The sequence below is a fragment of the Thunnus albacares genome, chromosome 10 (assembly GCF_914725855.1).
Source record: "Thunnus albacares chromosome 10, fThuAlb1.1, whole genome shotgun sequence".
NCBI lineage: Eukaryota > Metazoa > Chordata > Actinopteri > Scombriformes > Scombridae > Thunnus > Thunnus albacares.
This window is the reverse complement of record NC_058115.1, coordinates 21,292,937-21,315,381: the sequence shown is the minus strand read 5'-3', so window position 1 is coordinate 21,315,381 and position 22,445 is coordinate 21,292,937. Positions and strand designations below refer to the sequence as shown.

The 22,445-nt window shown below is 41.2% G+C and overlaps 1 protein-coding gene across 6 annotated transcripts in view; it reads right to left on the bottom strand.

The window, feature by feature from the left end:
• Window positions 1-1,954: 1,954 nt before the first annotated feature.
• bcorl1 (BCL6 corepressor-like 1) overlaps window positions 1,955-22,445 on the bottom strand; it is a 33,207-nt gene continuing 12,716 nt past the window's right edge. For 2 of the 6 annotated variants that reach the window (XM_044362962.1, XM_044362963.1), the window contains exons 2-12: window positions 17,282-17,367; window positions 14,579-17,185; window positions 14,147-14,279; window positions 13,346-13,816; window positions 11,359-11,546; window positions 10,865-11,131; window positions 10,584-10,750; window positions 7,977-8,122; window positions 6,354-6,431; window positions 4,875-5,046; window positions 1,955-3,789 (exon numbers count right to left, since the gene is read on the bottom strand). In XM_044362962.1, coding sequence (XP_044218897.1) covers window positions 3,429-3,789; window positions 4,875-5,046; window positions 6,354-6,431; window positions 7,977-8,122; window positions 10,584-10,750; window positions 10,865-11,131; window positions 11,359-11,546; window positions 13,346-13,816; window positions 14,147-14,279; window positions 14,579-17,185; window positions 17,282-17,287 — 4,596 coding nt within the window. In that variant the 5' untranslated portion in view covers window positions 17,288-17,367 and the 3' untranslated portion in view covers window positions 1,955-3,428. Of the gene's footprint in view, window positions 3,790-4,874; window positions 5,047-6,353; window positions 6,432-7,976; window positions 8,123-10,583; window positions 10,751-10,864; window positions 11,132-11,358; window positions 11,547-13,345; window positions 13,817-14,146; window positions 14,280-14,578; window positions 17,186-17,281; window positions 17,368-18,264; window positions 18,320-19,525; window positions 19,637-20,740; window positions 20,888-22,445 lie in introns of those variants that run through there. The other 4 variants (XM_044362961.1, XM_044362959.1, XM_044362958.1 and 1 more) reach the window with 4 other exon arrangements.

Here is a 22,445-nt window from a genome sequence, read left to right as displayed (position 1 = left end):
TTTTTTTTAAACAGAAAATAGGTTTAAATCATATATATTGGCAATTATTTCTTCACAGCTCCAAAATAGAAGATAAATATAAGAGATAATACATCAGTAAATGTGATTTAATGGAACTTTAAGTGTAAATTTTAAGCATTTATGCTGCTACTAGATACATGTTTCTTTATTGTAATGAGAAATATAATTAAATTCAGAAGTGAGGAAAAAAACATGAGAATTTTAAGTATATTTCATCTTTTTGTTTGTTTTAGTTACTGAGAGCAGACTTTCCCAACATGAACAGTTGCCCTGCAGGCTAAACAGAAGTCATAACATGTCTCACATGATGCCACCTCCTGCTATTTGGCTCCGTACTGTCACGAACAGCAAAAAGCTGCTGTTAAACTCATTTGTAAGTTTTTGCATGAGTGTTTTTGGATGCTCTCTTGATCCCAAAAAGAGCAGGAAACAGTTCAACAGGCAGTAGTTTGCTCTCACATATTGTCATAGCAGAGTTGTTTATGCAGTATAAATGTATTTTTCAGGTATCAAAGCAATAATCGAGTGTGAAGTGAAGAAGCCGCTATTGACTCATGAATTTGTTCTTAGTGAGATCAGATGCAGAAAGAGAAGCAGGCAGCAGATTTAACATTTACTGAGTCTTTGTCATTGGTTCCCTCTAGTGGATAAAATAAGGTCAAACCACACTGTGAGCACGTGTTCCTAGAAAACATGAGGTCACTGAACTCATCGAATCCTGACTTTGAATTTAATATAATGCATCATCGTCAGCAGGTTGAGTTTGCACAGTTGTCATGGAGATGTGGGTGTTCAAATTTCCACGATTACTTCTTGTTTGGTTTAAATGTCAACCTTTGACACAACAGTTGAAACAATCTCAGAAAGTGTCAGTCTGCTGCTGATGAAGACTGTGTCACATGGTCGAAATCTCCAGAACAAGCCAGCGACTAGACCTTGAGTTGAGATTTTGATGTTTTGTCAACACCTCAACCCTGCTTTTGTGCAATTTATCATTATTATTATTGTTCAAGAGCTTGATTTGAAACAAAGGTCCCCAACAGAAATCAAACTACAGATTTCTTTGACCATGACCTCAAAGTGACGCCCGATGGAATTTATTTAAAGGACAGTTTCACAATTATTCAAGTCTGTCTTATAACAACAGTCAGGAGCCCAAATGAACATTGATTTTTCTTGCTGTAATCATTCCTCCTGTTCATACTGAACATTGGAAGATCCTTCATGATGTATTTACATTGTAAGTGATGGGGACAATATCTACAGGCCTCCTTCAGTGCAAAAATGTACTTAAAAGTTTATCTGAAGCTAATATGAACCTTCAGTTGTCCAAATGAGTCAAATCAAGTAGATATCTTTCAACATTACAGTCTTTTTAGTGCCAAAGTCCCTCTTTTTGTTACTATACTTCCTCCTAAGCTCAATGGGGAAACACAAAGAGGGAATTTGATGCTAAAAGACTGTAAATGTGGCAGATATCCACTTGATATGACTAACTCAGACTGCTGAAGCCTCATATAAGCTTCAGATCAACTTTTAAATGCATCTTTGCACAAAATAACTGTAGACACACTGTGGATTTTGTCTCCCATCACTTACACTGAAAGCACATTTGATCTTTTAATAGTCAGTATGAACAGGAGGAACGATTACGAGGAAAACCTCTTTTAGTGTTTATATGGACACCTGACTGTTTTTAACCTGCTGATTCAGAACTGTTAACACCACCGTGAGATAAATGTAAAAAAGTTTCCCTCAGATAAATGTCTTGATCTCTGAGGGAAGATTATCTGTGATTGAGAAAAACATTTATTCAGTAAAACGTCTGAGGCCAAACTAATAATTTGAAATACAACTGAGAGAATATTTTTCCATTAACATTCAATTCAGCCGTCATTATAATAATCTACTTGACAAAACAAAGAGATAAAAATTATGATTCACAATCATGCTTTATTCTTGTTGATTTCTTATAAAAGAATCAAATAAAAGACTCTTTCAGGATCTCACACGCTGCTCAGTCTTTCAGTCTTTGCTGTATCCCGTTAAACTATACTTTCTTTACACCTTAAGTCTCTTCATCTTAAATATCTTTTATTAGTTTGTGACTTCAAACCAAAAACTTCATTGATTGTCAACACAAAATCTATCTTAGCACCAGTACAATAAAACTGTACTTTTGCTTTTTTTTTGAAATACTGTTTTTGAATGAGGGAGGAAAATCTCAGAATAAAGGGATCCTAATAAGTACATTTCAAAATGAAGCACCAACCATACAAAGCAATTTTTTCATAGATAGGCTTGTCAGATACACAAGAGGTCAAATATATTAATGACTATTAAATTAAGCACAACAAACAGTGTAAATAAAACACTGCAACACAAAGCACTCTGGGATCTGGAAACACCATATCGGGACGTTGGGGGACAGTCGTGGCTGCAGTTAAAGAGGGCGTCTCGCTCCTCGAGTGCGGGAGCAGGCTCTGGACTCCAGAGACGGTACTACTTTTCCTCTGAGAGAGATCCACAGGATTCTGTATCAGTTCAGGAGGAGAGCAACCTGGGGAGTGGAGAACACTGTCTGTCCAGTTCTGTAAACAAACTCTCAATCTCAAGGTCCAGAAGAACATTATTTCATACTGTGAGCAGTGACAGTGACGCTCAGGCTTTCTTTGTGAAATGTGGAGGAAAAAATAAACATTGTGACTATTAGATCTGTCCAGTAATGATCTCATGAGGATGATAAAGTGACAAACGCAAGGATGGAAATGAGACTATGAGCTAGACGGGTGATTATGTTTGAAGATTATGTGCTGTGGTCTCTTCTCCGCAGGTCTCCGGGTCTCCCAGGTTGACAGAGAAACCGTCTGGGCCGCTGGCCTCCCTGACTCTGTTAGCTGGCCTTAAGCTGGCTTTACGCAAGAGTTCACCAAGATAAAAGCCTCGGATTATCTCCCGTCGAAAGAAAAATATCGCTTTCCCTCAGGAACGAACAAAAAATCCTAAACATAATCCATCCCTTGCCACAAGAATACATTTATATAACCAAATGTGTTAACCCTGATGGCAAGATATACATATACACTACCATGTACATACATAATCATTAAAAAAGGTTTGCTCAATAGTTATCATGTATTCAAATATACCTATAGTTAGGAACCTGAAAGCTGCTTTCCAGCACTGACCACTCCCATGTGCAGGTCCGTGAGGTGGTGTCACTGTGATCACTTAATCACCTTCTGTCTGAGGTCAAAGGTTATCGGTGGAGTGTCAAGTCTTCATCGTAGCTGGAGTTAAAACCCTCATGACAATGGACGGAGAGGTTTCCTTTGAGCTGCTGCTTGCAGGGAGGACTCGGGGAAAACAGTTTGTCTGCTCGGTGGAGTAGCGCGGCGCACAAGAGGCTATCGGCTGCGTGGTTTCCCTATGTTTGTCAGCGTCTCTCCCTCCTCCTCCTCCTCCTCCTCCTCCTCCTCGTCCTCCTGCAGGATGTGAATAGAGGAGCCCAGTAGTCTCTGGAGTTCTGGTACACAACGCACCAGTTCCACAAGTCCCTCTTCTTCCTCTTCCTTCTCGTCCTCCTCCTTATTTTTGCCTTTGTAGGGTGGAGCTAAAGCTGAGCTCACCTGGCTGACAGACACCTGCCGACAGAGCTCGGTGTGAGACAAGCTCACAACCTCCAAGTGTGGGTAACGCGCCCGGAAAATCCGCGACGACATCTTCAGACGCTTTAAGACGTCTGTCAGGAGGAACCAGTTGCAAAAGCTACAGGAGAGAAATATGACATGTTAGTGTGAAGAATGACATACAAAAAAATATAATGATCCTTTTATACTTGATGAATTATCCCCAAATAAATATCTGTGGCCCAAATTTCTTCCTTAAGAAATGTCCTCATTTTTTCATTTTACAACACGTTTTACCCTTAAAATACAGCTCATGTATACTTTAAACTGCTGATGCCTTTTTGCAATCATACTCAAAGTTTTTAGATTGATTTTTAGACATCCATTGGTTTCAGTTGATGCTAATATGTTATGAAAATCAACTTGATGAAACTCTAAAATCTGACATTTGAAGCACTGCAGTCAGGAGCTGTGATGTCAGGAAATCTAACTTTGAGGACAAACAGTGAGTAAATATGGAAAGAGAAAAGATATGATGATCAGTTTAATGGACACAGGTTGTACTCAGGAGGTTTCTGAAGAAAATAACCCAGTGTGATGTGATGCTTTGAGATCGAAATCCTTGAGAAGATGAGGAGGGTCTAACAAAGAATGAGTAACAAAAAGATGCAACTGATTTGCATTGTGACAACTCTAGGATCCAATCTTTTTGTGAAACAATCAAGAAAAATGAAAACAAGCTAAATGTTATAATTCAGCTGCTGAAACGTTGAGACAGTAGCTGGACAGAAACAGAAAACTGTATTTCTGTGAAATACAGAGTCTCTAAGATGAAACTATAGCAGTATCATTATGATTCACAGCCGAGTATCTACAGTCATTAACAGCCTATTTAACATAAATAACTGCAACTCTGGAAGGAACGCTGCAACTGCATCCAAATTAAGATGACACATGCAAAGTTTGATAGTATTTTGCTGCTATAGCTGGCAGTAGAGTCATGAATTTAAATGACGCATAACTCAGTAGTCAAGTGTGTGACTTGTATAATGTAACCATGATTGTGGTTTCTTCTCCAAAATGATTTATTTTTCAATGCAGATGAAATTTCTGTTATTAAAATAACCAATTTAAAACATTGTGCAGCCTTTGCAGGGGTCTGCATCATTGTGTGCTTTCTATTTATAAAAAAAAAAAGACTGACTCTCATGTTTGTGAACTCACCCCTGGGTTAATGACACCTGAACATGATAGCAGGGTAACAGAGGCTCAGAGGAGAACTCGAACAGAAGGCAGTCTTTGTCCGAGTCCCGTTCAGTGTTGGCTGTTGTGATCTCCTCCAGCTCCTGATTCTGCTCAGAAAGCAAGAAGTCCCAGCACGGCTCCTGGTCGGTCTCTGAGAGGAAAAAGATCCGCTGAGGTGAGGAGAAGAGCGCTGCCAATGAGCTGTTGTAATACACTGTTAGGTCGCCCTCTAGTGGGCAGTTTCTCCACACCGACAATAATACATGATTCACAGTGACTGCTGGAGACACTGAGATCAGTTAGTGAGACAAACTTTATCACGTCAAAGCTTGAAGTTAATGCATCCTACATAAAAAGGCAAGGAAATAAAAATAATATACAGAAGTGACACTTTGAGGGATTATTTCCTGGAGGACTGATTTTTTAATGCACGTGCTGATATGAAAACGTAGACAAAATGCACCAAACTTTCACAAAGTCAAATTAAAGCTTAATGTTTGCTGTTAAGAGATAATCTATGTGAGACTCAAGTCTATGGAGGTTGTTAAATGACACAATGGCCTCTGAAGACAGATAAAAAAAATGTTGATATCTGCAGTCACGCTGTCTGCAGGCACCAGCAGAAATAACATAAAGGGGAGGGATGAACTTACTATTAAAACATACAGATATGACAGAAACACAACATGAATTTACAAATTAAAGACTGGTATTGGAGCAAATTTGTAATAAAAAAAAAAAAAGTTGTTAGGGAGGATAGAAGGTAATATAAAAGCAGTGATGGTGAGCATGATCAACGTCCTTGGAAGAATATTTATTTGCTACATAAGAGAAGAGAAATGTCTTGTAAAACATTATTGTACAGAGTTTAAGTATAAATGCAGCTAGATGGGGAAGGAGCAGAGAGGTGGTGATAAAAACTAATGGAATCAGTTGAAATAATTGACAAAACTGAAAGAGCTTTGGTGGAGACTTTCTGTCCTTGTCTTCATAATTACTGAAGCATACATTTTTAATTATTTTAATAAAGAAGATAAAGTGTGGAGAAAAACTTCTTTTGTTTAACTGTAAAACTTTTAAATATTTTCTTTTGTCTTTACATTTTATCCAGAAAAGCTGCGGTCCACTTTCTCTTTAGTCTCTGTTCTCCCTAAACTGGATAACTGGCTCCTCGTGGCTGTTTACAACACAACACTCATGCTGGTATACGAGGCTTAACGCCCATCTGTGTCCCAGTGGCCGAGTCTGAGCCCGGCCTACAAACCAGCACAATTTCCCTGCAGCAACCTGGTCATTGCTCTAACAGGCTTCAACTTGTCTTCCTCACGGACAGCGGAGGAATGAGCCTTCCACTGCATTTTTTTTTTTACCACCGTGTTTACAAATTGAAAAAGAGAATTTGACAGATGGATCGATACACAGACAGAAAGTTGCAGCTCCCGTTTCAAGGTTTCTTACCAAACAAGGAGCTACTGTAGAAATCCCAGGGTAGAGTGGGGTCCTGTTCACTGCGGCCTTCCAGGTCTGTGAAATATTCTGAGGAAGAAAAAAAAAAGAGAAATGCCATGTTTTACATTTTGACCTGAGTTGTCCTCTTGTCAGGACCAAGCAGAATCTATGGAGTGGAAAGACATTTGCAGTCATCTAAAAGGGAAATGGAACAAAATAAGACAATACAAAACCAGTAATAAGCATCATAAAACTGATCATAGTTTGTGTCTATGTTTGAGTCTGTTTGGTGTTCGTTGTCTGCAGTCTACTGTGGCTCAGAGAAAACATGAGCTGCATGTGTGAGTTTCTGTATCAGCTAGTGAGTCTCACTCTGTTTACCAGAGATGCACAGCGTGAGACTTAAACACTCCGCTAAACATCGATAGTTCTGCAGAAAGGTCCTCAAAACTGTTCAAGACTGTCAACAATGGCATGAGAATAAATTACAGACAAGGAAGAAATGTCCGTAACGACCTGGCTAAAGGACTTCCCCTCGGTTCACTATGACAAGCAAGAGATAAGCAATTTTAAAGCAATTTCCTTAAATCAATCATCGGCTACATGATTGATAACTGAGAAATCAATAAAAGCATTTACAACACAAAATGCACGTTTCTTCAACCAAAGCTTTATGTAAACTATTGACACAAGATGTTCTCCAAGCGAAGAAATTTCCTGAAGTCTGCTGGTTTTTATTCAAGAATACAAATGTGTTGACGTGATCGCGGGTGAGTCAGCTGCTCCGTCTCTTCGCTGATTAAAAGTCAGCAGATTAATTTTGAGGGGGGGGGGGGATGATATTACAAAGGAGGAGGGCTGGTAAAAGAAGAAGCAGCCGCAATAAAGTGGTTAGATAAAGAGCTGCAGGTGTTTGTGACAGTTTGTGTGAACTCAAACTTCCAAAGAACTTCGTCGAGGTGAACTTTCACTTTTTACTGCGCTGCTGTTGTTGTGTCTTAACTGTATGGAAACGATGAACAAATATTGTCACGTCAGCTTTGTGCATTGTCAGTCATATATTATTACTCAATCAAATTCTTAACAGCCATTAATCAACCACTGCTTTATAAATAGCATACCTACTTGGCAACGTCAACCTCTCAAAAATTCTTTCAGATTTCAGTTTTCGGAGAAATAAACGAAAGCCGCATGATTAAACAACAAGTAGTTCCGGTAGTTAATGTCCAGACCCGCGTGGATGTAAGACTTCGCAGTATGTTTCTCTTACATCCTGCATGTGGGAGCAGGATATACAACCTGTATTGTTTATTACTCAATGTCTAAAATGTGATGTGGATGATGGAGTGGGCACACAGTTTACTCATGTGTTGACACATTGCATGATGGGTGACTGTAAAGCTGGCAGGCTCAGATTTGTGTTGTTTATTTTTCATGCCTCAATTCAATTAGTTTTATTATAGCCTTTGTGCTGCGTTGTTTATTGTGTCTGAAGTGTTTGCTGATGATCTGAAAAATGAATTTAGCCGGGGGTAAAACAGTGTTTTCACGATTTGGAAACGTGTCTATTTATTCAGAACTTGTTCTACAGATGGAAAAGGAGGCTAATAAAAAGGAGCAGGAAGTGCTTACCTGTGAGGAAGGTCTTCATGCTCGGGCTGTGTGCCAGTTTGACCGGTGTGTGTCCGGAGTAGGTGGCCAGAGTCGGGTCCGCACCGTGGTTGAGAAGCAACCAGACGATTGGTAGGTTATCACTCGCCACTGCATCATGAAGGGGCCTGCGGAAAGAACAAATACCTTTATAGCCCCCACTACAACCAGTGTTTAATGGTTAATGTTCTTTCTCAAGGGTGTGGTTAATAGTCGGGCATAACTCATTACCATGGCAACCAGATTGCCATTCTAGCGCACTGGCGATGTGTCGGTATGGTAGTGATATTATAACATAACCACTAGCTACAGCCGTCGCTATAGATTAGTTTACATGTCAGTAAGAGAGATATGTGAAATAGGTGAAATCAGGTGACGGCGTCTTTACTGATCATCATCTATCCTAATCAATGACATCTTTCTTTATTTTATAGTAAATGTCTGTAAATGTTCCTCCTCAGTGGCCAGGCCCGGTTCTTGAGGATGCAAAAGCATGCACTGCACCCTCAGTTTAATATTTTGCACCCTCAGTCGAAATTTGAATAATAAATGCCAAGCACAGCGAGGTAGGTCTTAGGAGCACGGACTGTGTGGACGTCTCCATGCACACCTGCTATTTTGGTGTGTATTTGGTGTATTTGGTGTGTGTAGCAGCGCAGCGTGCGAAAGGGCTGAGTGAAGGTGAATACAGATCAGCGGCTGTGGTGATGATTTAATAGTCTCTCAGTCACTGCTCTCATAGCTCTGAAACAGTTGTGCCAATCAGTTAAACATGATAACGACAGCTCAACAAGCGGAAAGCTTCAGGAAATGTCACGACATGAACACACATCACCACAAATCTGCAGCCAAAGACAGATGGAGTCGTTTTTTTCATCAGTTACAATAATTATGATAGAAATGAAAAATAAGGATATTGATTTGGTGAAGATGTTTATATGATTATATCAGACAGACGCTATTTCAGCAATAATTCTAATGTATCTCACCTCATAAATGGTCACATAGTTTAGTATTAATGTTACTCAACAGCATTTGTATCGCAATGTGTTTCAAGGATAAAACATGAGACGCTACTTTTGCTAAAAAGAAACGTGGAAAAGTGGCTGATGAGCTGCTAACTTGATGTCTCCTTCATAAAAAAAAAATCAGAATATCGAGTTATAACCGACCAGTCTGATGTGTGTAGAGGTGTGTTTGGTTATTCTGTAGCAGCCTGGTGTCATCAGGTGATTTAATGAAGGTAAACACAATGAACGGTCGTGCGTAATGACACTGCGCTCTGGCGCGGCACTTCTCTAAATCAGATTTATCAACATATCAGTCCTGCTGCTTTCAGATGCTGCAGGGATTTAATGAACTGAAGGAGAAGCTTTTCATACAGTATAAAGCAGCTGTGGACAGCAGATATTGTAAGAATCACCCACATTCAATTATAGATCACTGCAGACTGATCTACTGACTTTCCTGCTTTAACCACATCAAATGTTATTTTCTGTGCCGATTTTGGCTGAAGAATGTTTAATTGAAATAAATCATTTCTATTTTAAGCATTAATCTGTTGTTGCAGCATGTCTGTGGCAAGTATTTAGTTTGAAACACTGATACTGTATCAGTAGCCTATGTAATGCTCACAAAAACAAAAGGATTTTATGAGGATGATGAATGACTGCAGCGTTCTACTGTAGTCAAACGTCATTGTTCCGTTTTAACAACAGTTTAAATTTTTAAACTTTGAGCGCAAAATTAAGTTATTTGGCAAAAAATATTTGGCAAACAGTGTGGTGAATCAACATTATCAGAAAATGATCATAAAATGATTAAAAATCGTATAACTGTAAACCAGAAATGCAAAGCTACTGTATATGGAGTATCAGACGAGTGGGATTTACAACATTAAGACAAAAGTAAGATTAACTTTCAAATACTTTCTTATGAGTTATAACATTTGTGTCACTGTCGGAGTATAATGAGGTAAACTCCACTGACTGGAAACTTTACTAGACTCAAACAGACAACAGGAAGAACATCTCATCAAGCTTTTAAACCAGTATATAATCTTCATTTATATCATAAGACAATTTCTCAGTGAATGTGTCAGTAGGTTAATTACTGCTCCTTACACCTGCTGAAGGTGTAATCTTACAGGAGAGTCAAGATTACAACTGACAAACAGTTACAACAAACTGTGATACCATGTTCTTGTTTCATCGATTCACTGCTTTGTCTATAAAATGTCAGAAAATAGTGAAAAACATCCTTTACAAGTTCCCACAACTCAAGGTAATAACTTCAAATGTCTTTTTTTATTTGACCAACGGTCCAAAACCCAAAGATATTCAGTTTACTATCATGTGTGACAAAGAAACATGTCAAATTCTCACATTTAAGAAGATGGAACTAGCAAATGTTATTAAATCGATTATCACAATAGTTGCAGATTAATTTTCTTTCGATCAAGTAATCGATAAATCAACTAATCGTTGCAGTTCTAATATTTTGACCAGAAAATCAGTATTACTTCACTTCTGTTTCATAATGTAATTTTACATGAATCACAGCTCTCAGTCATGCACCGTGAAGCCTCACCGCGTTCCATCCTGGGCACTACAGTTCACATCTGCTCCGTGTTTCAGCAGCATCTGGACAATCTGGGTCCAGCCTCGAGAGGACGCCTCATGGAGAGCCGTGTAACCGGCGTTGTCGCGCCGATTGACCTCCCTGATGTCCTTTTCAAGACAGTACTGAACAACATCCTGCAAAAACAGAGGAATGACGGATGGACTATGTCACATAAGCATGTTTCAAAGTGGCAAACTGCCTATTTTTAATTCAGGCTTTACAACCCAAGTAAACAGGTGGGATTTTACCTGATAGCCTAAGCGGGCAGCGCGTTGCAGCAAAGTCTCTCCGGCATTTTTATTGACGATCAGCCGACGCACCTCTGGAGGAACAGGCCTTTTGGGTGGAGACTCTGAACCGCTGCTTCTTCCTGATGAGTTTTTCTTATTGGATGGAGATGATGGCAAACTTTTTGCAGTGGGTAGGGGGCTTTCTGTTCTTTTTACATCAGCACCATCATCATCCAGGGCGAGTGAAGCACCACGTTTGCCCAAGCTGCTGCGTTTGGTCTTAATCTAAAATAAATATTTATTGATTAGAGTACTGTGAATTGGGATCTTATCAAGAGCCTGTACTGTATAAAAACCAGCTGCCATCATAAGCAATCACAAACATAGCATGTATCCAGCCACAGGGGGGCATTGTAAGCTAATATATTCATAGCACACTGTACCTTTCTCCTTTCAACTCTGTATGATTTGAAATGTGCTGTAGGCCAACCCAACATCAGCAAGCATCTTACCTTCTGCTCATCACTGTCACATAAGTGCTTGCTTTTGAACTTCCTCTTCCCTGAAGGCTTGTCATTGGACTCGGGAGAAACCTCGCTTTCCTGGTAGCGGACCGACCCTGAGCGAGTGAAAGAGGGTCTCCGTGGAGGAGGCTCTGGACTGGAGGCAGTAGGACTCGGACACTGATCCGTCTGTGAATCTGAAATGACAGTTTGGATTTGGAGGTTATGCTGAGTGATACCACACAGATAAGAAAACTATACAATCTTTATATTTCAACCTCATACAAAACATCACACATCTCATCTATGATAAAGTGACGCAGCTACGGAGCCTCTTGCTCATCTGGCAAACATGCAGCATGGAGGATTTAAAGTGCTCTTTTGCGCTAATGTCAGACAAGACTGCGCTTCCTGCACTAACAGCTTTAGCCATCTATGAGTTGAAGGAGGGGACCTACACTGTGTATACGAGCTGCTCTGTTGTGCTTTTTGCAATCCTGCGCTCTGGGCTAATCTGTGTCAGGCAACATTTGTCATATTGTGAGTTCTCTGCTTGTACATATTGACACTTTCTATACACACTGTGCATATGGTCTTATGTTTGTGACACACATTTAGCACTCATAAATATAAAATGCAAAATGCACAATGTGTTATCTTCGTAATATGTCTTGTTCTTTAGAAGTGAAATTGAATTCAAAATTAAAGCTGCAATGATTAGTCGATTAATCTGTCGATCAACAGAAAATTAACTGGCAAGTATTTTGATAATGGATAACTGTTTTAGTCTTTTTCTTTAAATGTAAAAATGTAAAAACATTTGCTGGTTTCAGCCCCTCAAATGTGAGGATTTGAGGCTTTTCTGTGTCACACAAAACAGTAAACTGAATATCTTCGGACTTTTGATCAGACAAAACAAGACATTTGAAGATGTCACAATGACCTCTAAGAAATTATAACAGGCATTTTTCACTAGTTTCTGATACAGATAAAATGATAAATCAAGAACACAATAGTAAATTAATTGATAATGAAAATAAATGTTAGTTGAAGCCCTATTTTATATTTGACATACATAAATACAGTTGTTGTGTAATTTCAATACTTTTAGTAATTTTCATCCAATGTACTGTTGAATATCCTCATTGATATATTGTATATATAATATGTTTTATATATATATATATAAATATATATATATGCCCCAAACTGAGATTTCTCACAGTCAGTTGTGAATCATCAGTCCAAGTCAACTATTGACTGACAGTGTAAACAGTCATTTTATACTGTTTTGGTGAGCCTTCTTTATACCTTAATTATAAAGGCAGTAATTATGTTTAAAATATATTTCTAACAATCCAATCTGACTTCTAAATTTGGCCATTTGACAGCATAAAATACAAGGACAACACATTTATAGAATATCAAGGTTAACAGACTTTGAATCTAGTGTGCTTGCTTCTTTACATCAGCTGACAGTCTTAAGGGTGCAGGTGCAGTCCAGTGGCTGCATGTTTGTCCCACAGACGGTAACAGGGCTTCAACTATTGTCAGTAGAGATTCATTTATCAGTTACTTCTTTAAAAGACGTAGAATCACTTAATCTATGAAACGTTAGAAATAATACAACCATGACCAAATATTTTGTCCCTTAGCCTGGTCAGCTGCCACAAAGGTTTATTATGGTATAAAACAGAAAAAAAAACAGGCTTATTTCTGAAGCTTTTACCAACTCATGTTTGGTGTGTTTACTTGATAATAATCAATTGAATATTTTATAACCAAAATTACTGTTATAACTTTCTGTAAGTCAGCTATTCAATCAACTTTTCAGCCCTGGATTGAATACTTGAAGCTGCTACACTCAAATGTGAAATAATGTTTCTTTCTCTATTGTTCTCATTACATCCGTAACTAACATCTGCACTTTTAATTAAAACCGGGCTGGAAACAGTTAACTGGAAACTCAACTGATCCCTGAAGAGACACTACGTACCTGATGCAGTTCCCCTGTCCTGTCTTAGGGTGTCAGATTCTTCAAGGTGCTCTCCATCTTCCAACTTATCTTTCTCAGTGATGTACTCCCCTGTCTGATACTTTTTGCTACGGCAGCGCCGGCGTTTCTTGTGAGCAGGGGTGTCACCCTCCGCGCTGGCTGTCTTGCCCTTGCCTTGAAAAACTCGCTCTGGCAAGGGGTTTGAGCGAGGCCTCCCTCTTGGACGGCGGGCGGGTTGGGTGGCAGTTGGAGGGGGTGATGGGGAAGCTGGAGGAGGAGGAATTTGCGGAGGTGGAGGAGAAGGTGTTGCAAAGCCCCAGAGGTCTAGTCTGGCCTCATCAGCTCGCCGTCGTCCTCTCCTCAGTCTTGGGAAGGAGCTGTCTGTAGCATCAGGCTCCTTGCTGGATATGGCAGAGCTATTCAAAGAGACTGGAGTCTCTACACTCTGAGGACTGCTGCCGCTATCTGCAACTGATTAAATCACATTTGATTGTTACTCTCACACCAGCTTCTACGCATACGGGTATGAGTGAGACATCTTTTCTGTGGCATCAAAAGAATTCCATCCAGACAATAAGTGAGATATTTTCTGTCTGCAACAAACTACCATACTACACAGGCTGACTGAAGGGTATTTATCTCTAGAACTAAAAGTAATTTTACCATAAGCTCAATACAAGGTTACATGTCTGACACAACTGAGCGTCACTAAATTTGCGATAGATATCAGAAATTTGGGCATGCTGTGTGAACTTTTTGAGGCTGTAAATGTCACTGGCTTTTAAGAAACAAAGACTATACCTGGTTTGTTGCGGGTTGATTGCTCAACCTTTTTGGGACTGATCTTGTCCCTTGGAGTTTGCTCTTTACTCTGTGGAGAAAGTTTTCCTGCTGATAGACTCTTCTCCAGCACAGGTGCACATCGTTTCTTCTGCTGAAAAATACACAGGGGACAGAGTGAGCGCGCTGTATTGGATGCTATTGATCGCAAGGCTTTCATGGTGATGTAGAGCAGGTAACAGACTCACATAAGCCCTTGGAAGAAATCATCAGTCATGGATTCATATTATGAAAGAGTATACAGTATATGCGCAATTCATTAGTCAAGATCTGGTTATATGGAAAGATTCTTAATCATTTTCTTAAAATTCTACCACAGGAAGATAATAAGAAATACACAAAGATCATTTAGGCATTAATAATACTTAAACACATACACATTGGATACTCTACCTTCTTTTGGCAAGACACTTTGGTAGGAGTACTTTCCGTGTCTTGCTTTTTCTTTCCTGCAGCCTTCTTCGATGGGTCTGTTGGTGACTTCTCCTTTACTGGCTTCTTAGGACTGGTTTTCTTTTGTTTGATGGCAGCAGCTTTTGCTTTGGTTGGCGACTCCTCTTTGGTTCCGTTTGTTTTCTTCTCAAACTTGTCGCCTCCCCCCGTGCACTGGCCCGTGAGAATAGACGCCACTATGCCTTCCAATTTTTCACTGGGAGGACTTTCTGACGCCCCACTTTCTTTCTTCAATATCTCCCCCTCTAACACCTGGGCTAGTTTGCTCTCCATCCTGTTCCCGTTTGTTGATGCATTGCTTCCAAAGATATGAGACTGGCCTGCGGGCTTTGAGGAGCTTTGCTTCGCTTGTAGTCCCATGTGTTCTCCCTGACTGGTGTGTATCTCAGTATTATTCTCCAAAGGCTCAGTTGCATTCGCCTTTTCAAGTCTCTTAATAGCTTGAGTTGAATCCCCTTGAGATGGCACACCAGGCCATTTTTCCACAGACCAGTATGGTGGGTATTCAAAAGCAGAAGAATGTTTGGACTGAGCGTCCTGGCTGCCTGTGAGCAGATTCAGAACGTCAGCTTTTCTTGATGCAACAGGTGGAGCTTGATTATTACCCTTGCCTGTCAGTGCTGTTGTTTCAAGAGCTTGTTGCTTTACAATGGACGCAAGGTTAGAGAGCGGAGACATTCTCTCCCACTTATCATCCTCAGTATTGGACGGGCTCTGATGGGCACTCTGAAACTTAGATCCTTCTTCAGCTGCGGCGGTCTTGTTTTTTAGGGATCCTTGCGAGAGTTTTCTCTGAACGGAGGACGCTTGGTGTGGAAGATGAGACGGCTGTTGCCAAGCTGGACTGACAGCAGTGGTAGAGTATGGCACTGCTGATTTGCCAGTTCCAGACTTCTGATGAATCTGAGCATTGGCAGAGCTTGACAGGGCAGTCGTTAGGGCTCCTTTAATGGGACTGTTTTTAATTATGGCTGTGCTGGTGTTTTTAACGTGTTTAACACTATGAGCATGTTGGTTGCCCTTCATCAGACAGGATGGCTTCTTTCCTCCTGAGGCCAGATGTTCTCCTTGGTCAATTATAGATATAAACTCCTGCTTAGCAAAACTCTGAAATTCATCTGCAAAAGTCCCTTTTCCATCTTTGCCCCGAAGGGTAGAAGCCAGTATAGGGCTAGCAACACCCACATAAGTTCCAGGGATGTTCTTTATGGGGTCTTGTGAAGATCCCTTGCCCCAAGATGGTTTAGGTTCAGGGACCTGGTGATTTTGAGGCCTATTTAATTGCTTTTGATGTGATCCATTTCTGTGTGTATTGGGTAAGATAGGGTATTGCACAGCTGAACTATAAGATGTAGAATGAGTCCTCTTTGAGTTCAGAAAATCTCTCTGATTTGACTCATTATTATGAGGCTCCATCATAGAAACTGGAGGGTCATTTATGCATTTTGGACGTTTTGATTTAGCAGACAAATCAAGAGGTACATCCCTTGGTTCTATCGAGCAAGCTACTGTATGGTCCTCTGAAGCAGAGGGGGGTGTTGTTTTCAGAGAGCCCATGGTTGTCTTGTCTAAGCTGTTGCCCTTCTCCACATGGTTCAACAGTCTGCTCTGAGAGGTGATGCTGGCCAGTGCAGAGCCACAGCAAATGGCAGCGGTGGGAGACAACGTGTAGTGGGTGGGTGCTGCAGAAGGTAATGATGGGTGCTGCAACGGTAGGGCGATAGCTGGTGAGGCTACCACCGAAGCTAAAGACTTATGCTCTCCAGCAGATTTGGTGTTTTTACTCGATGAGTGGTTAGATTTAAGTTTGGAGGTTGACGCTTTTTTCTCTGCAGCTGGAGTCCGGCCCACAGAGAACGGATAGGGGTAGGTCCGCATGAGAGGTGTCCCTCCGACACCTGAGCTTTGAGGCTGAATTTCTTTCTGAAACTGATTGGCTGTGGCTTCTCTCAGTGCTGCAATCTGACCCAATGCTGGTGGAAGAGTGATTTTACAAAGTGGAGAGGAAAAATTGGTGGAAGGAAGGAAGGCAACAGGCTGGGCTGGTTTAAACATGGTGGAGCACTGAAACCCAGGCGGAGCACTTTGCACAGATTGTGTTTGCGTGTGTGATTTCTTACTGGATGTCACATTGCTGTGACAGGGATTGAGCGACTCCTCCCGGCTGACTTTTACACCACTTGACCACTGAGGAGTTGGGAAGACCCCTGCACCATCAGCCTTGAGTTTAGGGGCCTCTGCCCTTTTCTCTGCTCTCTTCTCTGAGCTGGTGAGGGCTGAGCCTGACATTGGTGCATTGTTGGGCTGTTGAGGTGGAGAAAGCTCAGGGCTGTGGTTGTAATTGCTAGTGTCCGGGCAAGCTTTCACTGTCTTACAGTCTGTTGTTGGAGTGGTCTTGTTTTGCTGACTGAGGGTAACATCTCCTCTAAACTCAGGGGGTAGCGTCTGGGGGGGATTTCCCACCATACTAGTAGACGCTTTATTTGGAGCACTGATCTCTCTGCTCACCGTGCCTCCATCCCCAACATTCATTAGTGTAGGATCCACCTGAGTAATAAGAGAAGTTCATGAAGCCAGTGTTAATTAGATAAGAGAAAATAATGCTCTAATCTAGTAATCTAACTGTAATAAAAAAACAATTACCTGCATAGGTGTTTCTTTATCACAACATGCCTCAGAGGGTAGCTGAGTCAGTCAGGTGAGAGTTTTCCTTGAAATACAGTGATATGCTGCAGAATACACAGAGGAGAAAAAAGAACACTTAATGTGATCAGTGATATTGCTAGTCTCGTTTCAATTACACAAAAGACTTTCATTTAATCCTCCATGAAGGAATAAGGTCTATTCTATGCAACGGTAATTGATTCAGAGTAACCAACATTGGGCAATTGAAAACTTCCCTTCTTTGAGATGGGCTCAGAGGCCAGATATGTTACAATTTCCTCCAAGCAGGGAGATATATCAGGGTAGCAAAGAGAAGGGAGGTTAACTGAGGAACGTATCTGTTGTGTTGTTACTTTTGGCTTTATTTGTTTACAAGCGGGGAACACAACAGTTTATCAGTGTTCATCGACCAAGAAACCAAATTATCTTTAATAAAAAAGGAGATTTTCAGCGAGTGAAATGAGACCAAATGGGTCAGCCTGGGCAAAGACACATGAAAGCCCACCATTCCTAACTACCAGATCATCCTCCACATAGTTTATGGCTGTTTTACATGTTTTTTTTTCCATTTTCCAGATCACCCTTGACTCTACTTTTACACTGACTCAGTAAGTTTGTTAGTTGAAACTATTTTGTTCAGGTTGGAGATGAAGAGAAGAAATGAAGAGATGAAAGAGATGAAGATGTCGAGATGAAATCCTCCCAAAACCCTCCTGCCACAGCAGATCCATCACACTGACACCCCTCTCCACAGTTTTTATATATATATATATATATATATATATATATATATATATATATATATATATATATATATATATATATATATATATATATATATATATATATATATATACACACACACAAAAAAAATACTACTGGATATTGAATATTACAGGAAACCATCAAAAGGAACCTTTGGTGCAATTTATTTAACTCATACAACTGTCAGAAATATTTACCTTGTTTTGCTAATTTTAATGTGGGATTACCACAGCCTAATTGTGCTCAGTGCAGCTGTATTAGGAAAAAAAATGTACAAAAATATGACAAAAATAAATATAAGATGATACACTTCATCAGAAGATACTCAACATTAAAGTACTGGAATAAAAAAGGTGACCGGAACACCCTTAGTTTTGACTGAACCCTGTGATTTTCCAATAAGACATACTTATAACAATCAAACAGAGGGTCTTGCTTAGGGGTCATGTGACCCCTTTGGCCACTGTGCCTGTCCTCTGTCGGCCTGTTCATAATCAATCCATTAGTGGTAATCAGCTGTGATGGCTCAAATGATCCTATACTGTTGCCTCATTGTGCTCTGCTCTGATCAAGCAATGCATTGTGGTGCAAAATAGATCATTCAAAGTTTTGCTAATTGCCTGTATGGTTCAGGGATATAGTGTATATAACTGGGTAGTTGGAGGCACTCCTCCTTATAGGATTATTTATGATTACAATAAAGCTGCCCATCTCAGTTAAAGGCAGTTCTTTAAATGTGTTGGTCATCAGTCTTGTCTTAAATTAGACATAAAATTCCCCCTAATTTCTTTTCTATTGAAACTCCCACAAAAAACGTTTTCACATCAGAATAAAACAATCCTAACCATCCACAAAACTATCAATAATAATAATAATAATAACAATAATAATAATAATAACAAACAAACAGTTAATCAAGCTTGACTTCATCCGGACACAAACATTTCAAACACTCTCACATACACAGGCGACACACGCTAGGACAGCCCCTGGTACGAGGGTAGAGGTGAGCGCACACGAGCGCATCTGCAAGTAAATGAGACGACAACAAAAAGGGACGAGCCAAAAAAAAAAAAATCTATGTCAAAGCTTTAGGGGGTGGAATGGAAAATGTTTCACCCTGGAGTCAGTCAAACATAACAAATATTGTGCACATAATGACAGACACAACATCTCTGCTGGAATATGCGAACACGGACTGAAAGGGATCCAGCGATGCAGATATACCGCTCAGTGCAAGGAGGGTCTGCACTCATCATCATACCACAACAGTTGCTCACAGCTAGTTTGTCTTTGTGCTGCGATCATAACGCGGTCTACTCCGTCACAACATTTGAATTCATCCGCTCTGATGTAGGCCAATAAATGTATGCAGTAGTCCGCACACACAAACACACACACACACACACGCCGTGGGCAACGCCGCTCAAGACGAAACAAAGTCAGGCCTGACATTACCTTTGAGAAGAAACAAGCCTCGAAGAAACCAACATTATTCTGTCACTCAGCTTGTAGCCTACTTCCCAACCCGGTCAAGCTCATTGTCCAGCACACGTCCCGGTGTCACATCTGAAAAAAGTGCACACAATGAGACCACATGCATGTTGTGGCACTCTGAAAACATCGCGTTTTCCTCTGTTGTGAATATCAGCACGGAAAAACTCTGGAGAGCTCCGGGTCGCTCTCTTTCTCTCTTTTCTCTCTCGCTGGAGATGGCGAGCAGTTACCATAATGAGGAGAATGGCAACTGGCTCTCAGGTGGTCAGTCCATCCACAGACAACAAACACAGGCAACAAACGGACTCCCTTTCTGTCTGAATAAAATTTTTAAATGTTTTTCGAGATGAAAAGACACGTTTTGTTTTGTTTTTTTTGTGGGCTGGGGGGGGGGATTATTAGCAAGTGAGAGGAGAGAGAGCTTGGATGTGTCGCAGGGAGCACAATGTGTCACATCTCCGCCTGATAAGGTAAGTCAACATGAATGCAAAGCCACACAGAAAACAAGAGAGAAGAGCCAAACACAAAACTCCTGACGACCATTATCCTGTTTCATCAGCCCGCGAACACCCGACAAAGTAACACTGTCCGCCTGTGGACGTTTTTTTTTTTAAACAAACAAATAATCAATTTCAGCCGCTGATAATACAGAAGCTGACTGCATTGAGTTACTCGCAAATGAGAGGAGAAAAAAAAGTAGCCAGCTGGACAACTAACACCGGGGTGGGCGACACAACTTATTACGCAGGCTTGTGCTGCTGGAGCGGTCACCACTGCCTCGAAAAAAAAGAGAGGGCAAACAATATATTTAACTCCGCTGACCACCACCACCATGAGTAGGTTTCCAGCTCCCTGCGCAGCGGAGTCTCCGCGAAGCCCTCGCATTTACTCCCGGTGCTTTACATGTTGAGGCAGGCTACTGTTATTTATCCCCGGCCGACCTAATGTGTAGTGCTCCCGTCTCGTATCGGCCCCTTTGGTGGACTGACTGAAAGGCATTCACCGAGAGCCCCCCGACCCACGAAGCCTCTCCTCTCCTCCTCCCCACCACCACCACCACCACCACCCCCCCACCCCCGTAAAGACTCTCTCTCTCTCTCTCAGAAATATTGAATAATGGCAAAGCTAATCAGCAGGCGAGATAAAAGATGTCCAATGACACAAACAGTTACGAACCCGCTCATCCAGATGGCATGTGAACGTCGTACAGGGACGACTCGGATACGGCCGTGTCCAGCCTTTCGCCTCTGCCGTCCGTGGCTGCTCACTAATCTCGACGGTTTTCGGCTCTAAAGGTCCGGGGGGGCGGGAGGGAAGGAGGGAGGAGGAGGAGGGGAGGGTGGGGGGGTCGTCAAGACAGTCCGTTCCGTATCTCCAGTCTCCAGTCTGGTGGGAGAGAGAGAGAGAGTGAGTGAGAGAGGGGCAGAAGGGTGCACGGTTTCATCATGGGAGATGTAGTGCTCGGCTATCCACGCCCAGGATTAGACGCTGGAGAGGCTGGGAGGGGTAAGGACTGCAGGTACCGGCATGCAACGCGGGCTCCAGTCGCTCAAGGGGAATAGGGGATCGCGACCAAAGAGTGTAACGGTGCGCTAAACTGAAAAGGCTTATCGGGGTAACGAAGTAATAAACTGTATTTTCTTAACCAAAGGAGGCTCCGAGTGGGACTGGACGGGTGTGCGCGTTTCAGCGGCCAATCAGGCCAATTAACAGAGTCGGAGGAGTGGGTGATGGTTGCTGAACGGAATTGCCAAAATATAAAAAAGAGTGGGAGAGGTTTGGGTCTGTTGCAGGGGAATTAACACGAGGAAGCAAGACTCCGGGTGTTGGAGGGACTCCAGTTGCATGCTGTAGGCTGCAGACTGATGTACTAGCTCTGAGATGATGGGGGGGACAGTCAACGTTCAAGTCTTTCATACACATTTCCATGTAGGATTTCAAAAGGCTGTGACAATGTGAGGCATGTAACCTTTAAGGAAGTATTGATAATTTGTGCTGATGCCATAGACTAATGAGGTTTGGCTGTGACTGCAGGGCCCCCAGCGCTGACCTCCATTAGCTCAGTTGTATTAAGAGACCTGGAACAACAAAACATTTGCTTACAAGGGGACAGCGGGCTGTTATAGCAAAAACCCCACTTGTGTCTTCTCATTATATGAAATGAGCTTTATTCTTCAGTCCTGGGTGAGATTGGGGATCTGATAAGCCAGTAGTCTATTATTTATCTACCTCCAAATTCTTGCTGCCATTCATTGAAAATGCACAAACACAAAATTAATCCAAAATAAATAGAAAGACAACTTTTTCATCATTCACTGTTTGTCAGTAAGACTGACTACACCCCAACCGTACTGAACCCAAGTTTCACAATTTCCCCATAGGTTGACCAGACAGGTTATGACAGTGTGAAGACATCTTGTCAGTGCTGCCTCTAACAGACACTGATTATTTATATTAACAAAGGCAAAGAAAAAGGCCATTCACTCTGCAGTGCATTTTCAATTCACCGTCATCCACATCTTGCAGTGCAGTGTGTCAAAATGACATTTCCTGTTCTTATATTAGGTCAGGTTTTAACTGGATTCAGGCACATGATTAAACTACAATTTGGACATGACTAAATTTTAGCCGTCTTTCAGTTCTCTACCAGACAATTTTGCTCACAATTAAGACATGCTGGGCAAATTCATAAAGACAGTACCCATCATCCTGCTGACAACAAAACAAACATGTTTAAAACAGCAACTCTACACATTCAGACACAAACAGCCAACAAGTCTAACAGATAAAATGATGCACAAAGGAACCTCCTGTGAAGGTGATATCATATTTACATAATTACACCATTTGTAATAGAATTAAATCCTCTTTTGCTTACAAC